Raw genomic sequence first — 23372 nt, 5'->3', positions numbered from 1 at the left:
ACACACAAAAGAAAAATGAAGCACTGAAGGAGGATGAATAAACACTTTCCTAATAGCTTAAGGGAAGTTATGTGGGCATTGCCTCTAATGTGAACAATGTACAAATTGCCCTTTCCTGAGTACTATCCATTTGTTATCACACACGGACACTATGGAAAAAAAGTTTTCAACAAACCTTCAACAGTTAATTAAGAAACTGTCACGTTTTCTGACTAAAGCAGGGTAGAAGAAGTCTAATTAGTCCTCTTTACCTTGAGTCGTTCCTTGATGATCTGATTTGGAGAGAAAGAGAGGGGGGGATGCAGAGAGAGGACAAAGGAATCTTAATTCTCAAAGCAGATAATGGGATTTTTTTTTTCAATGCTGTCAGTGTCAGTATAAACAGTGCATGATTCAATCACATTTGTCAAGCCTAAGTTGCTTAATTAATCAGCAAGTAACCTCCTATCTGCCTAAACCAAATGGAGACGGAAAAGTCTCTTTAATAGCACATTCATTTTCAGATAAATGAATAATCATCAGGGCAGCATACAGATGTGTCTGGACAGCAGGCATCCACTCTCTACTGCTAAGGAGCCATGGTGTTGTAATAGAATGGGATTTGACTTGTTTTTTCTTCTTCCTGGTATGAGAAGCTGACTGAATGGTAGCATTTGTTGCTTTGAAACCTATATATACCATTCGCAATTACTGGTATATTACTTATATCATCATGGATGCCAGCTTTTGAACTGTGTTTTCATAAAAAAGTAATGAACTGAAGACAAGTGGCGGTCACGTTACTTGAAAATTTAAAGCGGAAAAAATAAAATAAGATGCCATATTATTTATTCCTTATTTGAAATTAGTAATAAAATAACTTAAAGGGGAACTCCGGGGCATTTGAAGCGCGTTTCCATTGCTAGCGGTTGTCAAATACTGATAGTAGGACACAGAGAGGTGCAAATCTGCGCTCCCTGTGTGGAGATAGCGCTGTTCGGACACCCTGTCATGCGAGGCTAATACGTGGTGGCTAAGGGGCAAGAGCTAACCCTTCCACGTAAAACAACAACTTGCACACTGCAGAAACGTCACACCACTTTATAAACCATCCGACAATAAAGTCACAAGCCTTACCATCAAAACCATATGCATGGTTCTCACATTACTGGCATGGGGAACGTTACAAAACAACTTTATAAACAGCATGTCACTCACCGGGTAGTTGTAGGCTCGCGCATGTGAAAGCCCAAAAGAGTCGATGGAGGATAATCCCATATACAAAACAATTATCTTCTCTAGAAAAACTGCGTTCAAGTATTTAAAACATTACAACAATACATGCCCAGTAATATTGTTGTAATGTTTTAAATACTTGAACGGAGTTTTTCTAGAGAAGATAATTGTTTTGTTTATGAGATTATCGTCCATCGACTCTTTTGGGCTTTCACATGCGCGAGCCTACCAACAAGAGGTAAGTGACATGCTGTTTATAAAGTTGTTTTGTAACGTCCCCATGCCAGTAATGTGAGAACCATGCATATGGTTTTGATGGTAAGGCTTGTGACTTTATTGTCGGATGGTTTATAAAGTGGTGTGACGTTTCTGCAGTGTGCAAGTTGTTGTTTTACGTGGAAGGGTTAGCTCTTGCCCCTAGCCACCACGTATTAGCCTCGCATGACAGGGTGTCCGAACAGCGCGATCTCCACACAGGGAGCGCAGATTTGCACCTCTCTGTGTCCTACTATCAGTATTTGACAACCTCTAGCAATGGAAATGCGCTTCAAATGCCCCGGAGTTCCCCTTTAAGTTAAGATATCAGAGAAACATGTTCTTAACTTTGTCTTAAGTTGGATAAACTAGTCTTTTCTTTCATTTTAACAGAACCCTTCTCCCAAAACTGCCCCAAAGCCTCCACAACCAGACATCCCTGTAGACTGCATAGTGTGGATTTTTGATATTTACTCAGCATGGTAACATGCGCAGTTGAATCAAGCAACACTTACAGTTGGCTCTGGATATTTCACTTGATCACTGTCCTTATCCCAGTGAGAAAAAGTTAAAGACATTCTGCCGTCTAACTTTGTTTGTGGGAGCTCATCATACATGTAAATATGGCTGCATTTACTGCAGGGCTTTTAAATATCTTTAAATTTCAAATGGTGATTTTTAATTTTTTTTTTCAGTTGAAGCTGAGGTTTTAAACAAATTGTGTAAGTTTACTGATTTTCCCTCACAATTTCTAACACATTTAGTCATCTGACACAAAAAAGAGAAAAATATTTGAAATAGAGCTGCTTTATTAAGAATTCCTATATCAATATAAACTTAAACCTTATTGTTTTTACAAAAAGATGCAAAAATGTGGAACTTTCATACGATTTCTGTCGAGCTATCAGGTTTAAAAGTTCAGTTTTCGGTCAACCTAACACAATATGTTTTTTTGTTAAAGTGCAAAACGAAAATGTGCTTTCTGAAAATTAGCTATCCTGATTCTTTCCTCTGTCATTTAGTGTTTAACAAAGCTGATGTTACTATGGCTAAACAACACAACATGTGAGTAAGTCGGCTTTGAAGTTACTACTGTAAGAGGTCACCAGGAGGCAAATTTCTTTTTTCAGACTGACAAAGTAGATAAAAATACACAAATGAGCATGATAGACACGCCTGGAGTGACACAAACTAAGGTAAAGACGCATCCATGCAAGATGAAAATGTTCCACCTTGCATGAAAAATTTGCGTTTATCCTGGGGCTTTACAGGAAGTGTCTGGAAAAAAAACTCTCTTCATTAAGAGTTACAGCCTACATTCACTCTGTAATCACCATTTTGCTTTGCAGTAGAGATGTGAAAGTATTATTAAAGAAATGCAGAAAACTTTCACTAGAAGAAAAATGTTAAAAAGTACCTTTAAGGGATTCTCGTCCGCCTCGCTGTATGATCAGCAAATGGCAAGGTGGGGCTTCTTTGGTGCATTTGTTGTGGCACTTCAGCCTAAGTGCACATAGAACAAATTTGATTACCATTTGTCTTGTTGTAGCTGTTTGTTTGTCAATTTAAGCAGCACTTAAAAATCATTTAAGGTGAAAACATGAACATGAACAGACAAAAAATGCAATTTGTCTATTTATTCAAGAGAGATAACAACAAGGGCGGTTAAACAATTAAAAGAGAGAAATATAACCAGAGAACTTGCAAGATGAAATAAGTGTTGTATATCAGCAAATATGTGGTATCAGATCCCAATTACTAGTATGACCGTAATGAATAGTACTTAAGACAGACAAGTCTTGATACCTACTTGCAGTTTTTACATTTTAGTCCAAACAACATTCCCTTTCCACATACTATGCATGTCTGTGACATCCAGTACTTTGTGGAAAACCTGCAAGCAGAAAGAAGCTAGAATGAGATTAAAAAGAAAAAAAAAACAAACCTTTAATTTCAGTTTGCACATCTTTATGGCATGTAAAAGTTGAGAACACTGGTTTTTACATTTGCAAAGCACACCATTCCCCGTGTAAGCTAACTGCGAAGAGAACAGACACCTGAAGAAGCTACCTCTCTGAAAGTGTTTACCTTCCTAATCTTCCCCTCTTGCTCATTTAATTTGGGCCCATGACATTTTCCATCTTTCAGTAACCCCCATGTGAGTGAACATCTTGTGTAGTCGATCTGTAGTGCAGACGTGAGAACCATAGGGTTTAGCAGAGTGATGGGAGTTTGGAAGCATTTGCCACTGTTAAAAAATCCAATACAGTCACTTCTGAAACAAACAAATCCACTCTGTGCTCTGCAGCAACAACCAATCTCCTGCGTAGACCGACTGAGCGGTCTGAGCACGTTTGTGACTATTGGCAGTATTTACCGATTGCAGCGGATGGATGCCAGAAGTCAGGCTGGCTGGTTAATGACAGGTGACTAATGCAGTTTGACAGAATCCAAATCTCTTCATTAGGCCCCTCCTTTGCTTCAAATGAGAGTCACAACTCACTCAAACCAATTTGGCTTGACAGACTTTTTAGTGGACTGTCAATTATGAATGATAATATGACAGCGTGGGCAGATTCTGCAGGAAGAAATTATCTTTCAGGGCAGAGTGAGCCCTAAATAAATGCATTTATATGAACAACCCAGTCACCAAGGGAACAACTTTGAAATATGCAAACTGGTAATTAGATGGACAGATGGCCTTTCTTAAAACCTACTCTATAAATTACACTCTGGCTCTATATGATGAAGCTTAAAGCTTTTCTTTTCACCTTGTTGACTTTCAACACAGGAAACAGTTTTTTCTTTTCAAAACTTTTCTTTTGGATTACTCGCACAGTGGATCTGGCACTTTGAAAAAAAAAAAAAAAAGAAGACTACTGAAAAAGAGAATACTGAGTTATGCAAGGGCCATCTTGATTGGACTGTTAAGTGTATGCACACTCTTACACCCTCTGACCTGCACTCTTTCCTTTTTACACTCTTTTTGTTGTTAATATACAATCATTGTAAATATTAATACATTTTTGAGCTACTTGACTAATTAGAATTTCCCCCATTGGGGGATGAATAAAGTATTATTCTATTCTATTTCTATTCCTCCAGACATACCTGTGTTTTATTGAGTTTCCCAGATCTCTTCGGGGAATCTGTGGGGACCAGCGAGGCACTGAAAGAGTGTCTGGAGACGAAAAGAGAGGAGAAAGGTAAGAACATCATGTTTTGATTTTTTTCAATGAAATGACAGTACTTACGAAACTTTCAGAATCGACTAAACTTGATACATTAATCTAGAATTGATCATATATGGCATTTCAGGGTATGGACTGTCTTTTGGCTGACTCAGCCAACTTTGTGCTGTAAATTAGATGTCCTAATTGAGGAATTGGGAGGGGTAATTGTAACTAGTTGGACTAATGGTTAGTATATGGATATACATTGCATAACATACTGAATACATACCTCCGCAAAGTATTTTAAAGGTGAATTTAAAATGTTATTACATGTACATAATGGCATCATTCATAAATTGACAAATTACAATCACAAATAAATACCATAGGAATTTTATATTGACATTACAAGCCCTTAAGTTGAAACTCATTACCACAAACATGATCCTTGATCACTCACACAAAATGTTTTTGATCCAAAATGAAATACTTCTGATTTCCAATTAGTCAAACTGCTGATAATAAAATCATGATAATAAAATGACTGATCTCCAGAACTTTTTCAGGTTTAGGCCTTTAGGCTGTCTATTTACATGCTTTTATCCTAGCTACACAAGCAAAAAAAAAAAAAAACTATGTTACATTAACTATGTCAATGAAAAAAAAATTGATATTTACAAAAAAGTTTAGAGGAACATCAACAAAGAAAATCTCTTGAAACATAGTTACTGGCACAAGTTCCTCTTTGGATATAAGAATTTCACTCGGATATCTAGAAGAAATCTCCAATCTTATCCATCTTGTTTGATGGCACCCAAGCAAGTGATAATCGTTTGCTGTTTGGCACACAACAGTGAAATTAAACTTTGCAAAAGATCATAAAAAGCATAATCAATATGCTTTTTGGGAAATGGGAATCCATTCTTTGAAGCGATTGAACACACTGTCACAAGAGAAGGTAGGGCAACGCCACACATCCAGCAATGAGACGTGAAAGAAAATAGTGTTTTATGATGATGATACATCTGTCCAGAAATTTGTGGCACGGGTTTTCTCCTTGAATGCTCCTTTGGGGGTGACTTGTTTATGTGTAAATATTTGTGTGGCATAGGAGAATTACATCTGTACCTTTTTCATACAATTTTGTAATGATTATTGATTTTAGTATTAAAGTATTGAAAAACAAGGATCTCTATCAGGAATGGTGTACCGTGTTTTGCGACAAGGACGTTGTGGGGCCTGTATATTCCATTCAACTGTTAGTTTTTCATTTTCATATGAGCACAATTTAAAAAAAAAAGTGCACTTAGTAGGAGCTTATTTGGTTTCAAACATTTCACATTTAAGGGATATTCGACAATGGTGTACTCTGTTGCATACCGCATACGTAAACAATGAGCACTCGATGAGATAAAATTAAAGTTACAAACACAACCAAGCTTCCACTGCATTTAAATCAGTCAAAAAGACGATATGATGTAAACAAACAACAAAAGCGGCTCTTTGTATAGGGAACTCTTAAGCATTTTGAATTAAATTAGTATCAATCAAGGTTCAATCTGCTCCACCTAAATTGTTTGCGTGTTTAGCTGCAGGCATCTCTCGATGATCAGGCTACTTTTATGCCATTTGTATTCCATTGTGAGGAGCTCTGGCTTAAAAAGAATTTCACCACAAAAACCTTTCGTTTGGTCCATTAGTGCCTACAAAAAGTGAGCAGCCTGGTACATTTATGCGTCACCTCTTAATGACAGGTGAGAATGGCAGCCTACACAATATTGCCTGGGCGAGCGGCTGGATGTGGTGGATACGCAGTGAGACGATGGCACCCTCTAATAGCGCTGTCAGTCAATGATTCTGAAAAAACTAAAAGTTATGTTGAAAACTGCTGTGAAAGTTTGGTCATACTGGGAAGAGGATCTCGCATGATCATTTAAAAAAAAAAATCATATCAGAAACGCTGTACATCATACGCACATCATAGCGCCAACTAGTAGTTAGTTGTATTCTGTTTCATATTTGACAATTTCATACACATAAAGTCAACTTTAAAAAGAAAAGAATAAAAAAAATACTAATGCAAAACTATAAATATCTACCTTTTATAATCATATCCTTTTCTGCATTAAAAACCTACATTTACATGACCCCCAAAACAATTCTACCCACAATTTTGAGAATTGGGTGCTTTACGCTAAAAATAGTAGATAACCACAAGCAGACATGAGGTGATGGTGACATCTTCAAAAATATAGATATTTCTTTCCCTCTTTAAGCTTACAAAAGTGTTTAAAGCTTTTCTCATATTAAAAAAAAAATAATCTAATTGCATATTTAAAATTCCTTCATGCCTGAAAATTACTTAAATCTTCACTGTACTTCTTCTTTCATCCCTTCATCAGGGATCGATCTCACATCATCGATTTGGCGCATGCCCTTCCTGACGCAACCCTCACCATTTACCGGCACTAGAAATACACTGCCTCGTGCTCCCCAGTGGCTGGGCGCTCACCCTCACACCTAGGGACAATTTCACATCACCAATTAACCTAACATGCGTGTTTTTGGGGGTGGGAGGAAGCCGGAATACCCAGAGAGAACCCACGCATACACTGGGAGAACATGCAAACTCCCCAGCTGGGAATTGAACTGTTGCTAACCATCACACCAACGTGCAGCCCTAAATCTTTGCTGTACTACATCATCTAAAAATGAATACTGTAGCTAAAGTTATACAAACCTTGAGTTTCTTCCAAGTCTCATAGTATCAGCTGTTTATTTCAAGATATTTCTTCAATTTCATCTAAAGACACCATATTACCTTACCATACCTTACCCTGGTTAAGAGCTTGATGTTGGGTGCCTTAAAAACATCTCAGTCAGTACTATTACAACTTTAAATAGAATAAAACCAATGAGAGTAATTATCAGCGTAAGTATTCTAAAATATGTCAAATATGTAAGAAGTGTGTAACGTCTTATAAGGCTATTAGGACACTCTTGGCTGGAAATGAGTGCCAGGAGGACAGGAGCAGCTTGAGGTTATTTGTGTGGGCACAAGAAATAACACATAAATCAGGTAAATGTGAGAATGAACAGTAAACATGTTTTTCAGGTTCTTTCCACAATAAATCAAACTCCTGATGTCTTAAAAATGGAATCATGTTTAATGAGATGGGTTTAAATATGAGTGGACAAAAAAAGTTCACTTTTTTCACTTTAAATCAGGTTTGGTAAATCCTGCTATATTATCAGAGGGATTTAATCATCTCTATGGATGTCTTTGTCAATTTTCATACCAAAGCAAAGCAGAAAGAACAAATATGAGAGGGAATCCTGGTCACAGGCTAAAGTTGGCAACACTTACAGCTTGTTAGGTGTATTGCCTACAGTCTATACTACAGTTAATTTATTTTCAATTGCAGTTTCAGTTCAAATGTTTTTGTTTAAAATGACTAAAACTGCTTTAAAATAACCCTTTGTGTTAAGAAAAAACATAAAAAACTTCAATTTTACAGTCATTTCATGGGATCAAAGTTCACATCACACAAGCTAGCAAGGCTTGTTTAATTTATTTGTGCATGTTCTTTAACATGAATTCCTGAAGATGAGTTGTGTAGTTCTGATGAGAGCAAGAAATAAATCTTTGTTCGGCTTTTATTCGGTGAGAGCCCAGCCAATTTCATTAAATGATTACAAGGCTGCAAGTAATCACCAGCTGCTGAGAATGATAATGTTATGGCTCTGGTGCCATACAACATTTCCTGGTTCCTGAAACTCCCTTCCTCCTGTCCTCCTCCAGTCTCTCCAGAGGCTTGGTGTCTTCTCTCTGCACTCCGATACATTGCTCAATTACACTTAATCATCCCAATAACTTAATATAAAGGGGAACTGACATCATCTGCTTCTTGTCAGCTCTTTTGGTAACTGGCAGATGACTGAACTTGTAAGCAGGTTGGTTAAAGTTATCAATCATCCTCTGTGAGCCTGTGTGCTGCTGACGGACAGTTTTTGTCTTTTTTTAATTTTTGTTTAAACAGTTGATGGCATTTGTGTCGGTGAGTCCTCGTGAGAAAGCCCTTGTTCACCGACAACCACTAAAAAAAAACTTTATGTTTGCTCTCCAAAGTTTTCTTTCTCAGAATTGAGCATAAATTGTGATTCATCTTGTTAATATTGTCAGTATTTCTAAGTTGCATTTCTCTACAAAAGTATGTGAGTGTATTTAATGTAATTTATTATTACTATAGATAGTAGATTAGTCCATGTAGATTCAGACTGACATTTAAAGAAGTCACATATAGTATTTCAAGGTTTGTGTGGATGAATGATCTAAAATATCAGACATTCACACAAGTCCAAGAAGTGGGTTAAGACAACCAAATAAACTAAATCAAGAGTTCGTACTCAACAAAGCCATACTCAGACAGACTGTACAAATTCATGCTCATCGTTTCCTTTCCCGGGATTGGTTGACCAAGTGGTGTGTAATTGCTCATGAAATAACCCGGGCTACCTTCTTAGCAACTATAGGCTTTTCCAACAAAAAAATAGCATACATGAGGTTAAACAACAATGATCCATGGGTCAGGGTTGCCAGCAGAAATTCACAGTTCTCTAAAGATGACATTGTTGCAAATTTGCAATTTGATAAAAATCACACAGGTATGGGAAAACTATTTTGTGTAGGTATGAAACCAAAATACAACTTGTCCCATACATGAAACATGGTGATTGTGGTATCATGGTTTGTGAATGATTTTCTGAATCTGGGCAACAGCAGGTTGCCATCATTAGAGAAACAACAAATACAACAAATACAAAAAAAGAAGCAAAGGTGAGTTGTGCTCAAAGACACTGACCCAAATTACATAAGATATTCTTGTAAAGAAGTGTGAAAAAATTAAATTTAAGTCCAACAGTAAGCCAACGTAAGTGTATTGGAAGAAGGTCAATTGAAGCAGTTCATTTAAGGAGAACCACTAACAGCTCCTTGTTGAAGTTACATTTAAAATAACGCTCTACAAATTGCTCAAAGTTGAAATGCAGGAGTTATGGAAAGTATTACATTGTACTTATTGCTACATGAGGGTGACGTAACAACAAAGATTCCCTTACTTTATAATATTATATCTATATAATATTAGGTATTTTCCATCCTTCAATAAATGACAAGGCAATAAATGACAGGTTAACCAGTTCCAACACTGGTGTGAAAACCTAAAGACCTTAGGTTACATTTATACAGAAATGCCAGCTCCTTTTGTACCACTGGTTCACTTAATTTTCATAAGGACGTATGTGGAAAAGGCGACCAAGGCACATCTTGTAGTCAGAGCTGCCCATCTTCAGTTCATCAGCAAAGAAACCATCTTTATACTGTAGGCCTTTACTGTTGTAAAAAACCTATGAATGGCATGAGGAGTATGAAAACTGCACACAACTGCGCTTTGCTTGGCTGCAGAGTAAACAGATACTGTTCTGCTGCTCAACGATAGCCGGCTGTAGTGTTTACCTGCAGTTGTCATGTTGAAACAAAGCAGCATCTGCACCAAGATTAATTCAAACCCTGAGCCTTGTGTAAAGCAGTTTAGCTGGTGTTGCCTTTGCTGTGTTGAAATTCATTAGATGTCAGAAATACTACATTTCTCTTCTAGATGTAGAGGCAAAACAAAGGTGATGATATCTCAGAGCAATGCAGAGCTGTTGTAAACATACACAAACAGAAAACTAATAATAAAAGCACATCAGGCTATTGTATGTGTCCATGTTCCCACGTTTGACATCTAGTCACGTGAAAAAAGCAGTGACATTTTCGGAGACGATATAAAAAAAAACATGCAAAACAAAAACTAGGGTGTGCTGCACTTTCAATATACATGTGTGCTATCGTTTGTGTGACAGATGAGCCTGTCGGAGCTGTGTAACCCCAAGGCGCCAGACGACAGTGTCCTCCTCCATCTTCTCTGATTGGGCTCAGCCTAATTAAGCTGGGACCAACCTTCCCCCTCCTCCACTAGCTTGTCACATGACACAATTCAGGCCACGGGGGTTGAGAATATCTGTATGTGGTCGTGCTTATTTCTGTGTGGGTTCAAAAGAGAAATGTAACAAAACAAGGAATACATGTTTCTATCTCTGTGTGGGTTAAACAGAGTGGTTGCGAGTGGATACATGGACACTACTTGAGTCTGGGAGCCTATTTAGAGTCAAATCTGGTTTAAATCAGACTGAGATGCCTCTCAAACTGATTGACTGGATGCTCAACATTGCAATTTTTCATGGAGGATAATTTTACAGCAAGTAAAAGAGAAAAGAGTTGGCAATCAAAAAGCCATAACACCTATACAATAATTTAAAAAAAATACCTCACAGAAATTCAGTTATTCTCACTGTCACTACTTTCACCGAGCCATCTCACCCACGCCTACACTCACTATCCTAAGAATCATTAAAGTTGTACAGCTCAATTGGCAAACTGAAACACTTAGGCAGTTTGGATGAAGGCTTCAATCAAATGGTTGAATGCAATCAACGGCACAAGAGATGATAATAATTAGAGACAATCAATAGATTAAGACCAGAAAGCAAAATAAATAGAGCAAAAAGCAACACTCAAAAGCACACTTTCAGATGAGAAGCTTAAGCAAATTTGCCCAGATAAGAGTGTCACTGAATGATATACACAGAGAGGACTGTGCAGAGTAGCAGAAAATGTCAACAGGACTGTAAAATTAACGCGGAGGCGTACACTGCACAATGTGCAGCTTTATTTTACACGAGTTCTGTACAGTATATGTTACAGGCTGTGCACACCATACTCTTATCATTCCTCATCCATGTGTTTAATGAGTTTATCCACAGTCTGAATTGAACAAATATTTGTTTGGAGTGGCTGGAAGACACAAACTAACTAGGGTAGAAATAGACGTATTTTTTTTATTTCTGTTCCCGCATGAGGGGATAAAAAAACTGCTCTGATGCTCTGATGAACAAGAGACAAAGCCAGGTTGCACAGTTGCTATGGTAACAACTGCACGCCAATCAGCCTTTTTGCAGAATATTGTGCTGTCATCTCTGACAAGCAAGAACACACTCACACATGCGCATTTACAAGTGACACACAAAATCTCTGTGATAAACAGACAATACCATTCACAGCACTGGAAAAGAAATAGCAATTATCCTTGATGAAACAAATATCTCCAGCCTGCCTTCTAGATAGTGGGAGTCTTTTAGCACTGTCGGTTTAAGTGTGCCAGTGAGACGGAGGGAGGAGGGATGGGAGAACAGATGATGCCTGCAGGCCTCATGGCTCAGAAGAGACTTCCTCAGTTGGGCAAATCAAGTGGCTTGCAGCATGGACACAAGTAAAGTGACCATCGGGCAGAACAGGCTTTGGTGAAGATGCTACGGGGAGCTTGCGAGTCAGATAACACACCCACAGGCAGCCATTTTAACAGGTGTATAGCTCTTGGACAACAATGACAACAAACAAATACACAAACAACCACACAATAATGGTGGCACAGCTATTATGCAAGGTGCTTGACAAATATCATTCAGAGCAACAACAGGTTCAGCGTCCTACCCAAGGACACTACAACTTGTGGGGGAAATGGAGATTAAACCGCCAGTCCTGTGACTAGTTAAAATTAAATGAAAATTTTTTTTAAAAATATTTTAAAAACTTTATTTATGCCAAAAGAAAATTATATTGTTGCAGTAATTCTTTTTTCCCTATTAAACGTCTTTATGAACTTTCATTATGAATGGTTATTGCTATTGGTAGGAATGACCTGTATTGTTCTGTGTAGCAGTCAGGGCTGTAGTGGTCAAATTAGAGGTGGGTAAACTATGAATTTTTTGATCAGACAGACCGTGACGCGACGCAACGCAACGTGACGCGACACAGCACAAAGCAACGCAAGGTGTCGCGAATCTGTATGGCTGTCCTGGCCATATCCCATGACGTTATCAGTTAAAGTCATATTAAATCAATGACACTCAACAAATGTGTTTGTAGTTTGTAGTTTATTAAATTTCAAATTTCAACAGTAAAGAAAAGTATGTGTAGAGTAAGAACTATCTACAGTAGATATGGTGTGTGTGTGTGTGTGTGTGTGTGTGTGTTAGTATGCATGCTTTTTAAAGTAGTGCCCAGAGGGCCTCCTTGTCCGCTACGTCAGGTTCTGCCTTGCAGGGGCGTGTTCTGGGGTCCATGGCTACCCTGTGCTTCACCAGCCAGGACTTCATTTCCAGGACACCAAATTTATTTTGGATTACAGTGAACCCTCGTTTTTCGCGGGGGTTAAGTTCCAAAAAGAACCCGTGATAGGCGAAATCCGTGAAGTAGAAACCTTTTTTTTTTTTTTTACAATTATTATACAATGAAATACTGCATAATGTATTGAAACCAAAGAACAAAGCCGTTTTACAGGCCCAAGCATTTGTTTAACAAATAAAAGTACTGTATAAACGTTTTTTTTTTTTTTTTTTTTTACAAATAACTACTGTAGCCTACTGTAAAATAATCATTTTCATCATCAATACGAACTGAAGGCTTCAAATTGTGGAGATCAGCACTGCCCCACCGTGACCCGAGTCATTGGATTAGAACGGGAGAAAATGAAAAATGATTTTGAAAAAAAATACAAAGTACAGTGGGACAAATAGTGACTCACGTGTATTTCACTGCTCTTCTGACTGAGCCGCTGCATCCTGACTCCGCTCTGTAGCGTTTTTTTCTTCTAAAGCCCGCGGTGCAGGTGTGTTTTTTTCGAGAGAAGAGCATAGATCGGTAGTTGTTGTCGCTCTTTTTTCTTCTGGGCAAAAATATTTATATATACCGACATGCCACCATCGATTATGTTTGAGAACTGTAATGAACGTGTACGTGTACATATTAAACCGCAACGTTATTGACACACAGGTAGAGAAGAAGCGGAGAGACTGTTTAGCCAATCAGAATGCAGAACACAATGCACGATGCAAATCCGTGAAGCAGCGAGACCGTGAAAGGTGAACCGCGTTATAGCGAGGGTTCACTGTATTCCAACGGCAGATCACAAGGCGCAGGGAACTTTGACGTGCGTAATTGCCATTAAGAGCTGCGTAAACGCTATTTAGAGGTGGGTAAACGCTATTTCCTAAATTCCAGAGGTGCGTAAACGGCGTTTACGTGCGTTTACCCTCCACTACAGCCCTGGTAGCAGTGGAGCAGAAAAAGCCACAAAAGTGTTGTTCGTTATGTTCACCAATTTGAGCAGCATTCTTCTTTTCAGTTACTCAGCTCCTTGCACGTCTCAATTTTTAAGCCAACAAAGGTTATGGATGCCATTGCACCCATTAAGGTGAAGGTCATTTCTAGTAAGAAATTAGCTCTATGATGACACACCATGTCATTTAGAATGGGGAGGGAAAAAAATGTCATAAAGCTGAACGTTGGTGACGAAAAACTTATCTTCAGGTTCTTGAGATATACAATGAAATACTTTACATTTAGAATTGAGAAATCGCAAGACGGCTCTACTTTTCTGACGTCATCACCAAAAAACAATGACAATGCTCGCTTCTTGTCTGTTACTTTTGATAGATTAACAAATCTTCCTGTGCCAGGAGCCTCTGAATTTTTACCTGCAATGACTTTGCTGCCTTTTTCACAGACAAAATCTTGAATATTAGACAAGCAATAACAATTACAGTTATTTGAAATGCAATGTCAATTTCTGTGCAAAAGCTTTATTTAAATATAATAAAACAATTTATCCAATTTGTGTCTTTAGGTAAACAAACATCTGATCCGACAAAATTGGGATGTGGAGTATCTCAGGGTTCAATTTTGAGGCTTGTCTTTTTCAATATTCATATGCTCCCACTGGCTCAAATAACAACAACAAAATGTACTACAAAAGTTATGTGGACGACACACAAATTCAAATCACCCAGGGATTATAATCCTTTACGCACACTAATTCAATGTGTTGAACAAATAAACTACTGGATGATCCAGAATTTCCTTCAGTTAAACAAAGACAAAACAGAGGTGATTGTCTTTGGAGCCAAGGAAAAACAGCTAAAAATCTGCGCTCAATTTCAATCTGATATCTAATGTTAGGAAGCACAAACCAAGCCAGAAATCTGGGTGCTAATATGGACTCAGACCTACTATCACCTGGAGAATATTTCATGGATCAAATAACTAACAGTGATCCAGAAAAGCTGGTCCATGCTCTTATCTTCAGTGGACAGAATGATGAAAAGATGAGATGCATGATAACTGTAGTGGGTCCTGTAAGGGGTTCACCTGCTTACTGAGGGGAGCCAATAACAGTCTTTCTGGGATGTTCATACTGTGGTATTTTAGGGCACCTGGTCTGCAGTCACTGAGAGCATACGGCTGAGATTTTTCCAGGGACTGGAACAAGGCACGGAGTCTTCAACAGCACTAGAACTTTCTCCTGATTCAGGCTAAGGTTAAAAATGTGCTTGAGAATCCCACATAGCTGTTCCACACAGGCCGTCAGAACCCTGGGGCTTACCCCAACTGTAACTGCAGCCTTGTTCTGCTTCAGTCTCTCCAGCTGCCTCTTCACCTGACTGCCGAAGACAGATAGGCTAGAGGAGAGCCAGAGGTCTCAATGTGTCTTAATATGGGTGGAGACGTTGGAGAAGCTGTGTTAAGACCCATGACTAAGGTGGAGGAAGAACATTACAGTGGTTCTCTTTCACCTCGATGTCAATGTGATCTTTTTAAATCCCTGACCACACATCTTTCACCTTGTTCGACTGGAGCTTGATTTCTAGCTTTATTCTGTACACCTCTTTGCTCTATGTTATATTTTTTTCAGCTGCTCTTCAACAGTCCTCAATAACTGCCAGTCCCTTGGTTGAAATCTCCAGAAATCGCCATGAAAACATGGGGGTGTTTTGTCTGTAGCCTAGCAAGAACTGAGCAAGAACATCACAGACCGTGCTGGCAGTGGCTCCAGGTAATGTATACACCACTACCAGAATAACACATGTGAACAGCGGCTTTATCATCTTAAAGCTGTTTAGAGGTGTTAGAGTCCAGTATATGCTTCTGCAGACGTGTTTGTGAAACACATAATTCTGAATTCTCAATATTCTTTCTGTGTCTTCCTGAATGCTCCAAGCTTGTCCATTTTATTTCCGAGGAATTTGACATTCCCCATCAGTATCGAGGGAAGACCTGACCTGAACCTCCTAAGTGTTTCTGCTTAAAATTGTCAGGGATTTGACGTCTTTTTTTCTTTCAGGCTTTATTTGACAATTGAAGAGCTCAATTAGCTGCTCCCATTTTTAAACGACTTTTACGTTGGCATGGTAACTCATCATCACAGAAGTTTAAAAAATAGGAGAATCCACTCAAGCAGCACAGCTTCCAAACCAGCACAGAAACTCTTTTTTTGTTTTTTAAATAGCTGAGTATAAATCACGAAAAACACCAAGTACACACACAATATGAAAAAAGAGCCAATGATTCATCTGCCTTGTTGTTTTGCTCCTGATTTTTTTTTCCTGATAAAATTCCTCTTACATGATGCAACTATTTCAGGATATTTCATCTTGTCCCCTTTTTTTTTTTTACAAAATTACGTACTTTTCAGCACAACCTCATAAGGTGCTTTCAAGCCAAACAGTTTTAGTCTCTAAATTCAATTCAAGTTAATAATACTCCATTAATCCCATAAGGAAATTATATTGCTTTATGATAAAAAAAAAATTAATAAAAGCCGCAGTATAAATCAGGGTGATAGATTATAGTTACTCATCTACTTCTGGATTTACCTTACTGTTCTTCTTTGCTCCCAGCCACCAATGGTTACGGTTAGGAGTCAAAGATCTGTGATTTGGGTTACAAAATTGTACATTTATCACAGGCAACACATTCTAATGCTCATTTGCATGTCACTCGTCATGCTACCCACAAAATAACTGCCTATCAAAATGCTTTCTTCTCCCAATGTTTAAGCCTGGATTGTGAACCTACTACCTTTTGGAAGTGGGGACAAATACTTCTATTTCACAATTCTGATTACACTGTGCTGGTAATATCAAAATCAATTTTTTTCACACCACCCAACCATGCTCATTAGAATTTGCATGATTTTAAAAATCTGTTCTGTTTCTCCATATCGGATCTAGATACAGATTACAAAGGGATGCTTCAGCAGAACAAGTTGTACTCTGTTAGTTAAAGCATGTAGCTTTTTGAAATATATCAAAATCTGTTTTCTGCACCAACATGCAGGATATCAAAACAATATATATATTCTATTTTGTTGAGCTGTCGCTATGATCATCAGGATTGTTTGCTGTCACCTAGCAGTAGAGATGCCGATACAACAAGCAGTACTGTTTATAAAGACTTAGGGTGGGTCGGACGTGACATTCTTTTCATCCATCTAAAACAACCAACATGTCAACTATTGACCAGTTCCCCTCTTAATTTACTGGTTTTTATGACCTCATCTGCAGGGTTTCATTATTGGCGTGAAAGCTTGATGGGAGAGCTCTGCACCAGATGGAGAATAAATTAAGTCCCAATTGCAAAACCTTTACCATCTGCAGAACAGTTTTTCTTTTGTGGTGGCCTGATGCTGCAAGATAAGGTGATAAAATACAACCTCATTACATATTTTTTGAACAATCGTGCTCGTTTTCTGTTCTTTTTTTAATCTACAAAAAAATAAATAAAAATAAACAAAGGTCATAGGTTAAGCAGTTTTTTTTTTTAAATTTCTTATCTGCTTTAGTCGTTCACACATAAAAGCTGAATAATTCTTCCATACATGAGTCAACATGTCAACATTCATACTTGATGGTCGAAAGCCAATAATTTGCATGAAACTTACATCCTTACTGAAATGCTGCATTGATACCAGGCTGAACTGGTCTTCTCAGGTGGCTATTTTTCACCCTGATTCAGAATTTATTTAAAGCCATTATCTATCTGCCAATTCTCAAAGGGGCCTCCATTGTGGCACCACATTTGGTTGCTAGGAAACCTGTGATGCAACTGCAAATCATTTATGCAAGGTTAAGAAGAGTGCATGACGTCACTGGAACACATGCAGAAATATAAAAGAGTGAGTTCTGCACGAAGTGTTTGAAGAACATTTAAGCCATTTATATCCACAAGCACACACTTGCAGACTCCCACACTCTCTCTTCCTCCCTCTCGCTCTCCATTTTACACGTACACACATTAGTTTTGGAGCAGGTGTGTGAGTTGGTTGAATGCCAGAGCTGGTTCTGGATCTCCAAGTGGACGCAAGGCATCATCGCAAGCTGGGGTATCTGTCTAATCCAACTGTGTGGGCTAAAACAGCCTGAGGCACAAGAGGTAAGGTACACAAAGAAGAAAATGTTTTAGTGGCACCTGCAGCCAGAGCACAATTCACAAAACTTCCAATGGACAAAAAAACCCATTACAGGTTGTAATGTTTAAACAAAGCGCCAAGGGGGGGGGGACACTTTAGCAAGCCGCTATATGGGTTACTCTAAGCAGGTAGTGAACTAATCTTAAAAAAACTAATCCCTATTAAGCAATAAAAGACTACAAATACATGGCTATGTGTTTTTGGTCAGTCGTTTCTTCAGTTTGCAACTTATTCAAAACACAGCTGTCAGGAATGGTGGAAGTAAAGTTGAGAGGACTGTTGTAACATTGCTAGAAAGGCAAATCAAATCGCTGTTTAGATGCAAAGAGACTTAGCAGGTGCACTGTCACTGTCAAATGAATTTCTAAACCTGACTGTTCTACCAACCAATAGTGTGTAGAAAAAAAGGGAAACTAATGAAAAGAACACCTCCCAACACTCTACGTCATTATGAAAATTTCACTGATAAAAGAAGAAACAGACTGAAATGCTAACAGTTTGGAAACAAATGCCAATGTGAACAACATGGGCTCTAAAGCTACATACATAAGTTGATGGTCTTGTCATAGTTCTCACAGTCCCGAGACCTAAATATCAAAAATCTCACTAAACTATCAGCCTTTAGCAGAAAGAATGAACTAAAAGGCTCTTGGTTGACCACAAAAATTTTTTTTAAAAACTGCTACTTGCTAGAGAGATTGTCCCCTGCAGGGTGCCGTAACTTTCTTTTTGTTCTTTCTCTTTTTAGAAATGTGAAAGATGAAAGTAAAGGAGTTTTGTTTTAGATATTAAGAAAACATCTGCTCATTTTTTTTAATTTGTAATGCTTACTTGTTATCACTGTTCTATTATGTATTTTCAAATACAAGCAAGTACTCTTCCTTACCCTAAGGATGTGACTTTGAAGGGCCCTTCCTACCGTGGAACCATCCTTGGTTTTGAGAAGCACACAGTTATTCACATTATGATTTCATCTCGTGACTACCAATATAATTTATACATTGTTATTATTAAGTCCTATTTAGTTATTAATGTAAATACCAACACTACTCACTCAGTCTTCCTCCACTTTACAAAAGCACTTTAGTAATTGAGGTAGTGGGTAGCTCAACTGGTTGAGCTTGCAGCCCATGTACAGAGGCAATGATCTGTCATTACAGCTGGCCTCAGTTCAAGTCCCAGCTCGGGCCCTTGGCTGCATGTCATCCCCTCTTTGTGCCTCCATTATCTATCACGTAACTTTGAATAATAAAAGCAAGTGGTCTTTAAAAAAAAAACGTTAAAAAAAACTAACATAAAAAAAAAAAAAGGTTTAGTCGTTTACCAGGTAGGTGCCCTTAGAGTCATGGTTGTGCCTAACAGAGGACCCAGACTCAGTCTTCAGAGACATGCAACTGCGATAAATGAACTTTTTCCTGAATGCAAAACAGAATGAGGCAGGAGCAAGAAACTTTGCACGTAACTTGGTAGTGAGAAGATATATAAGTTACAATGAAAACAAAGATGCAGACCTGGCACTGACAAAGAAAACTTTGTCATTTGTCGCAGATATGTTACCGACTACAACCATTTCAGTATCCCACAGAAGTGTAATCATAAAACACAAATAATTATATTCCATACAAGTGTGCCAACTCAAATATTCTGTTTTGCTCGTCACTTTCTGAAGATGAAACATATAAACAACAATTTATTTTGCCTGTTTATCCCCTCCAAATGAGTTCAAATGTTCGCTGCGAAACACAATGTATACCAAAGCAACGACATGTACAATAATATAAGAGTTAATCTGAAATGCATTCAACTCACTGTCTGCCATTTTCAGATTTTTCAAATTTATGCAAAATACTGTGCATAGGTCAGAGTTTCCACACTGAAAGGAAGTATTATATCATGACTGTACGCTACATCTGTCAGGACTGGAAGAAAAAGATGGCAATTCACACAGCAACTGTCCTGAATTTTAATCAACTGCTCGCTCTACTGTAAGCTATGTTGCATTTTATAATACAGCAAGTTGTGGATGAGTGACTGAACACAGACATAAAGCTGTCCCACAAGCTCACTCACCAAACACATACACACTACTTGGCCTAATCAGCCATGTGTGGGGCCTTTTTAAGATGTATTCACTGGAGACTAGATGACAAATCTGGCAAATGTGTGTTATTCATTGTTAACGCTAAGAAAGTCATGTAGCCTAAACATCAGCACACAAAATCCACTACTGTGTCTACCGTTTTAATAAAAAACTATCTGGAACCATCAGCCAAAGAGCACCTGAGCAAATAAAAACTACTGTATTGTTATTTTGAAAAAAAATCATCATATCATATTATCGCCAGACAATAACAAACAGTATATTCTGGTGTGAAGTCAAACAAACTCTCAGGACAGCACTGATGGCTCAGCTTTGACTGGGCAATGACTCATGGCGGGCAGACGGCGTGTGGTCTCGGTCACTTCGGCCAGTATTGTGGATCCTCTGTGTGTTTGGATACACACGACACGAGGGATGAGTGGTATTGCTGTTGGCTGGAGGGCACTGACGTATGAGATGGAAAATACCGTAATCCCAAACATAGACCCGGGAAGGATGTTTGTCCTGGGTGACCGGCTGCAAACAAACTTGTTCGTGTGCTCACACAGGCATTTAAATACAAACACACATCAGCCGTTCCTAAAATAAAGACCGGAGACGTTCTATTTTGCTCCACACAGTTGTTTACAAGTAAGCACAATGTGCAGTGAGTGATCAGATGTTTCTGTATGGTAAAGCATTTTCTTGTCACGCACACACCTTGTAACAACTATATTGAACTGAAAACGGCAAACAGTTCAACATCTGGGTAACAATCTAAAAACAATAGTGCCAAATTATCAGTGATTTAGGTGGCTAGTTGAACATTGAAGTTATGACAAAATAGGGGAAAGGGTATTGTTAATTAAACAGAAAAAATCACCAAAATTGTTTAATCTGACATACAGAGAAAGGGCCTGTGTATGTTTCCCCAATACCTTCTCATTCCAGATATCCACATATTAAGGCTTAATTAATAGACTATTTTCAACACAATGGGCTTCACCATCACTTTTCCTCCGCAGCTGAGTTTTGCGAGTTACACTTCTGCAGCAGTAACTGACTGATAGCTCCAACAGCTGTTGAGGGGAAATATAATTGTACAGTGCTTACATATCAACAAATAACATCATGTGCAATCCAAGTTAAAATAAATACTTTTGGGAAATTGTTAAAAACAGAAGGAAATGATTGTGAAATTATAGAAACCAATCTCCTAGTTCCTATCTCTTCTATCAAATGTTGAAAGTGAGACATTTCACTATTTCATGAAAAATATTCGCTCATCTTGAATTTTAGGCAGCAACATTGTCTGATATAGGATTCTAGCCGCTCAATATCCTGGGTCTACTTTGTCATATTTTGCATTTAATGATGCCCAAAAAATGTTTCCAGTTGGTGAAAGGTCTAGATTGTAGGCAGGACAGTCCAGAATCTCAACTTTTCGACTACAAAGCCATGCAGTTGTAATAGATGCAGTATGGGGTTCATCATCGTCTTGCTGAAATGTGCAAGGGATTCCCTAAAAGACTGTCTGGTTGGAAGAAAATGCACACCTAGTTCCCAGACCACCATCTCATCGAGATGCAAGTAAGCCTTTAGGCCTGAAACAATTAGCCCCTCTAACAGTCTAACTTGTATTTGGGAAAACTGAATCATGCTTGAAATATTCCGCTTGCATAAATGTCTAGAATCAGACTCTTCCAGTCAACTTGAAGCAATTTATGGGGCTGTATGACTCCTTTAACCTTCATAGCTGTTCACGGTGGATGGCTTATTTTGGATTGTGGGTCTACAGAAAGGTTTCCAAACAAGCTGTGATAATAACTTTATTTATCATTGCTTTCTACCACAGCAGAATGAAACGAAAAAAAAAGAGCATGTGTCACGTATGTAGGCGTGGAGGTGAGGAGAGAGGGCCCGAATGCAGATTATAAATGAAAACTTGATTTATTCAAACAACTGTAAGACAAAACGCGGCTGAGCTGGAATACCAAACAACAAAAAACTGATCACACAAAAACTGATGAACAACCAGACCTGACTGGATATAAAAGACCTAGTACAGAACGAGTAAACATGCGGCGTGACGGTGAGGATCTGACAATGAGTGAATCACATCTGGGAGTTTAAATAGGTGATAGGAGGAGGGTGATTAGTAAGTGAAGGCAGCTGAGGTGAAACACAGGTGAAGTGGAGCTGATGACCAGACCAGAGGGAACTGAGGAAAAAGGTGAAGCTAATGAAGAGACAGAAACATTTATCTCTAGCTTTATTTTACCATAGTATCACTCTACACACTCCTGTACAGTAGGTGGCGGTATACAACAACCAAAAGATGTAATCTGCCAATAAACGAAAGAAGAAGAAGAAGAGACAGAAACATAAAATGCAGAACATGGCAGCATGTTCCTGTCCCAACTATCTTCATAAAAATAATATCCATGCTATAGCCTTGAGCAAACTGTCAACCTGGACAAATAATCTCAGTGGGATTTCAGTTTGAACTCCAATCACCTGGAGGTGGAAGTTCAGTTATCATTATGTACACCTTCATGATAAACCTTTATAGATTTATTTAGATGACTTCACATCTTTATCCAGGTAAGAGTTACACATAGGTATCCCAAAGCCAAGCTTCCCTTTTTTTTTTTAATTTGAATCTCTTTCTCTTCCTCAGCTGTCTCAGGTGCTATTCAACCCACACCATAGGACACCTCTGCATTGCAGAACTTTTGCTTCAAATCTTTTACATACCATAAGATAAAGATTCACTCCTGATGTCATGACGCACGAGCTGCACTTATTTTAGATTCACAAGAGCAAACCCTCAGTGTTGGCATGCCCTCAATGATTTCTCAGGATTTGGATAAAGGTTGAATTCACTAATTAAAATAATTCTAAAGATAGCCACATAACATTAATCCAGCATGCCAAACAATGACACTGAAATGCACAATTTCCCTATTGTCCACCAAACATAGTAAAAAAACTGATGCGTCGGTAAAGACTTCATTGTTGGCACGGTGAAGCAATATGTGACAAGGACAGGGAAATAAAATCCCAACCAATAAAATGACCAATTAAAAAAAAACAAAAAGGTCGACAGATCAACACAGTATTTCAGCTGGACAAGTTTCTGGCCCAGCAATGACACAACTGGTTTGTAAATTATTATAACTATAGAGTTTTGAGGAAATCTTAAAGAAATGTTGATGATTCACCCTGCATTTTCTCAAGTTT

General features: G+C 38.3%; 1 protein-coding gene across 4 annotated transcripts in view; it reads right to left on the bottom strand.

Annotated features, from left to right (window-relative positions):
• The window catches only part of ksr2 (kinase suppressor of ras 2), a 125027-nt gene that overhangs the window by 39268 nt on the left and 62387 nt on the right, over nt 1-23372 (bottom strand). For all 4 annotated transcript variants that reach the window (XM_075467394.1, XM_075467392.1, XM_075467393.1 and 1 more), the window contains 4 exons: nt 4582-4651; nt 3281-3364; nt 2888-2973; nt 252-272 (listed from right to left, as the gene is read on the bottom strand). In XM_075467394.1, the coding sequence (XP_075323509.1) occupies nt 252-272; nt 2888-2973; nt 3281-3364; nt 4582-4651 (261 nt within the window). The remainder of the gene's footprint in view (nt 1-251; nt 273-2887; nt 2974-3280; nt 3365-4581; nt 4652-23372) is intronic.

This window comes from Odontesthes bonariensis, chromosome 6 (genome assembly GCF_027942865.1).
Source record: "Odontesthes bonariensis isolate fOdoBon6 chromosome 6, fOdoBon6.hap1, whole genome shotgun sequence".
In the NCBI taxonomy this organism is placed as follows: Eukaryota; Metazoa; Chordata; class Actinopteri; order Atheriniformes; family Atherinopsidae; genus Odontesthes; species Odontesthes bonariensis.
Note: the sequence above shows the minus strand (reverse complement) of the source record. Positions and strands in the feature narration are given on the sequence as shown.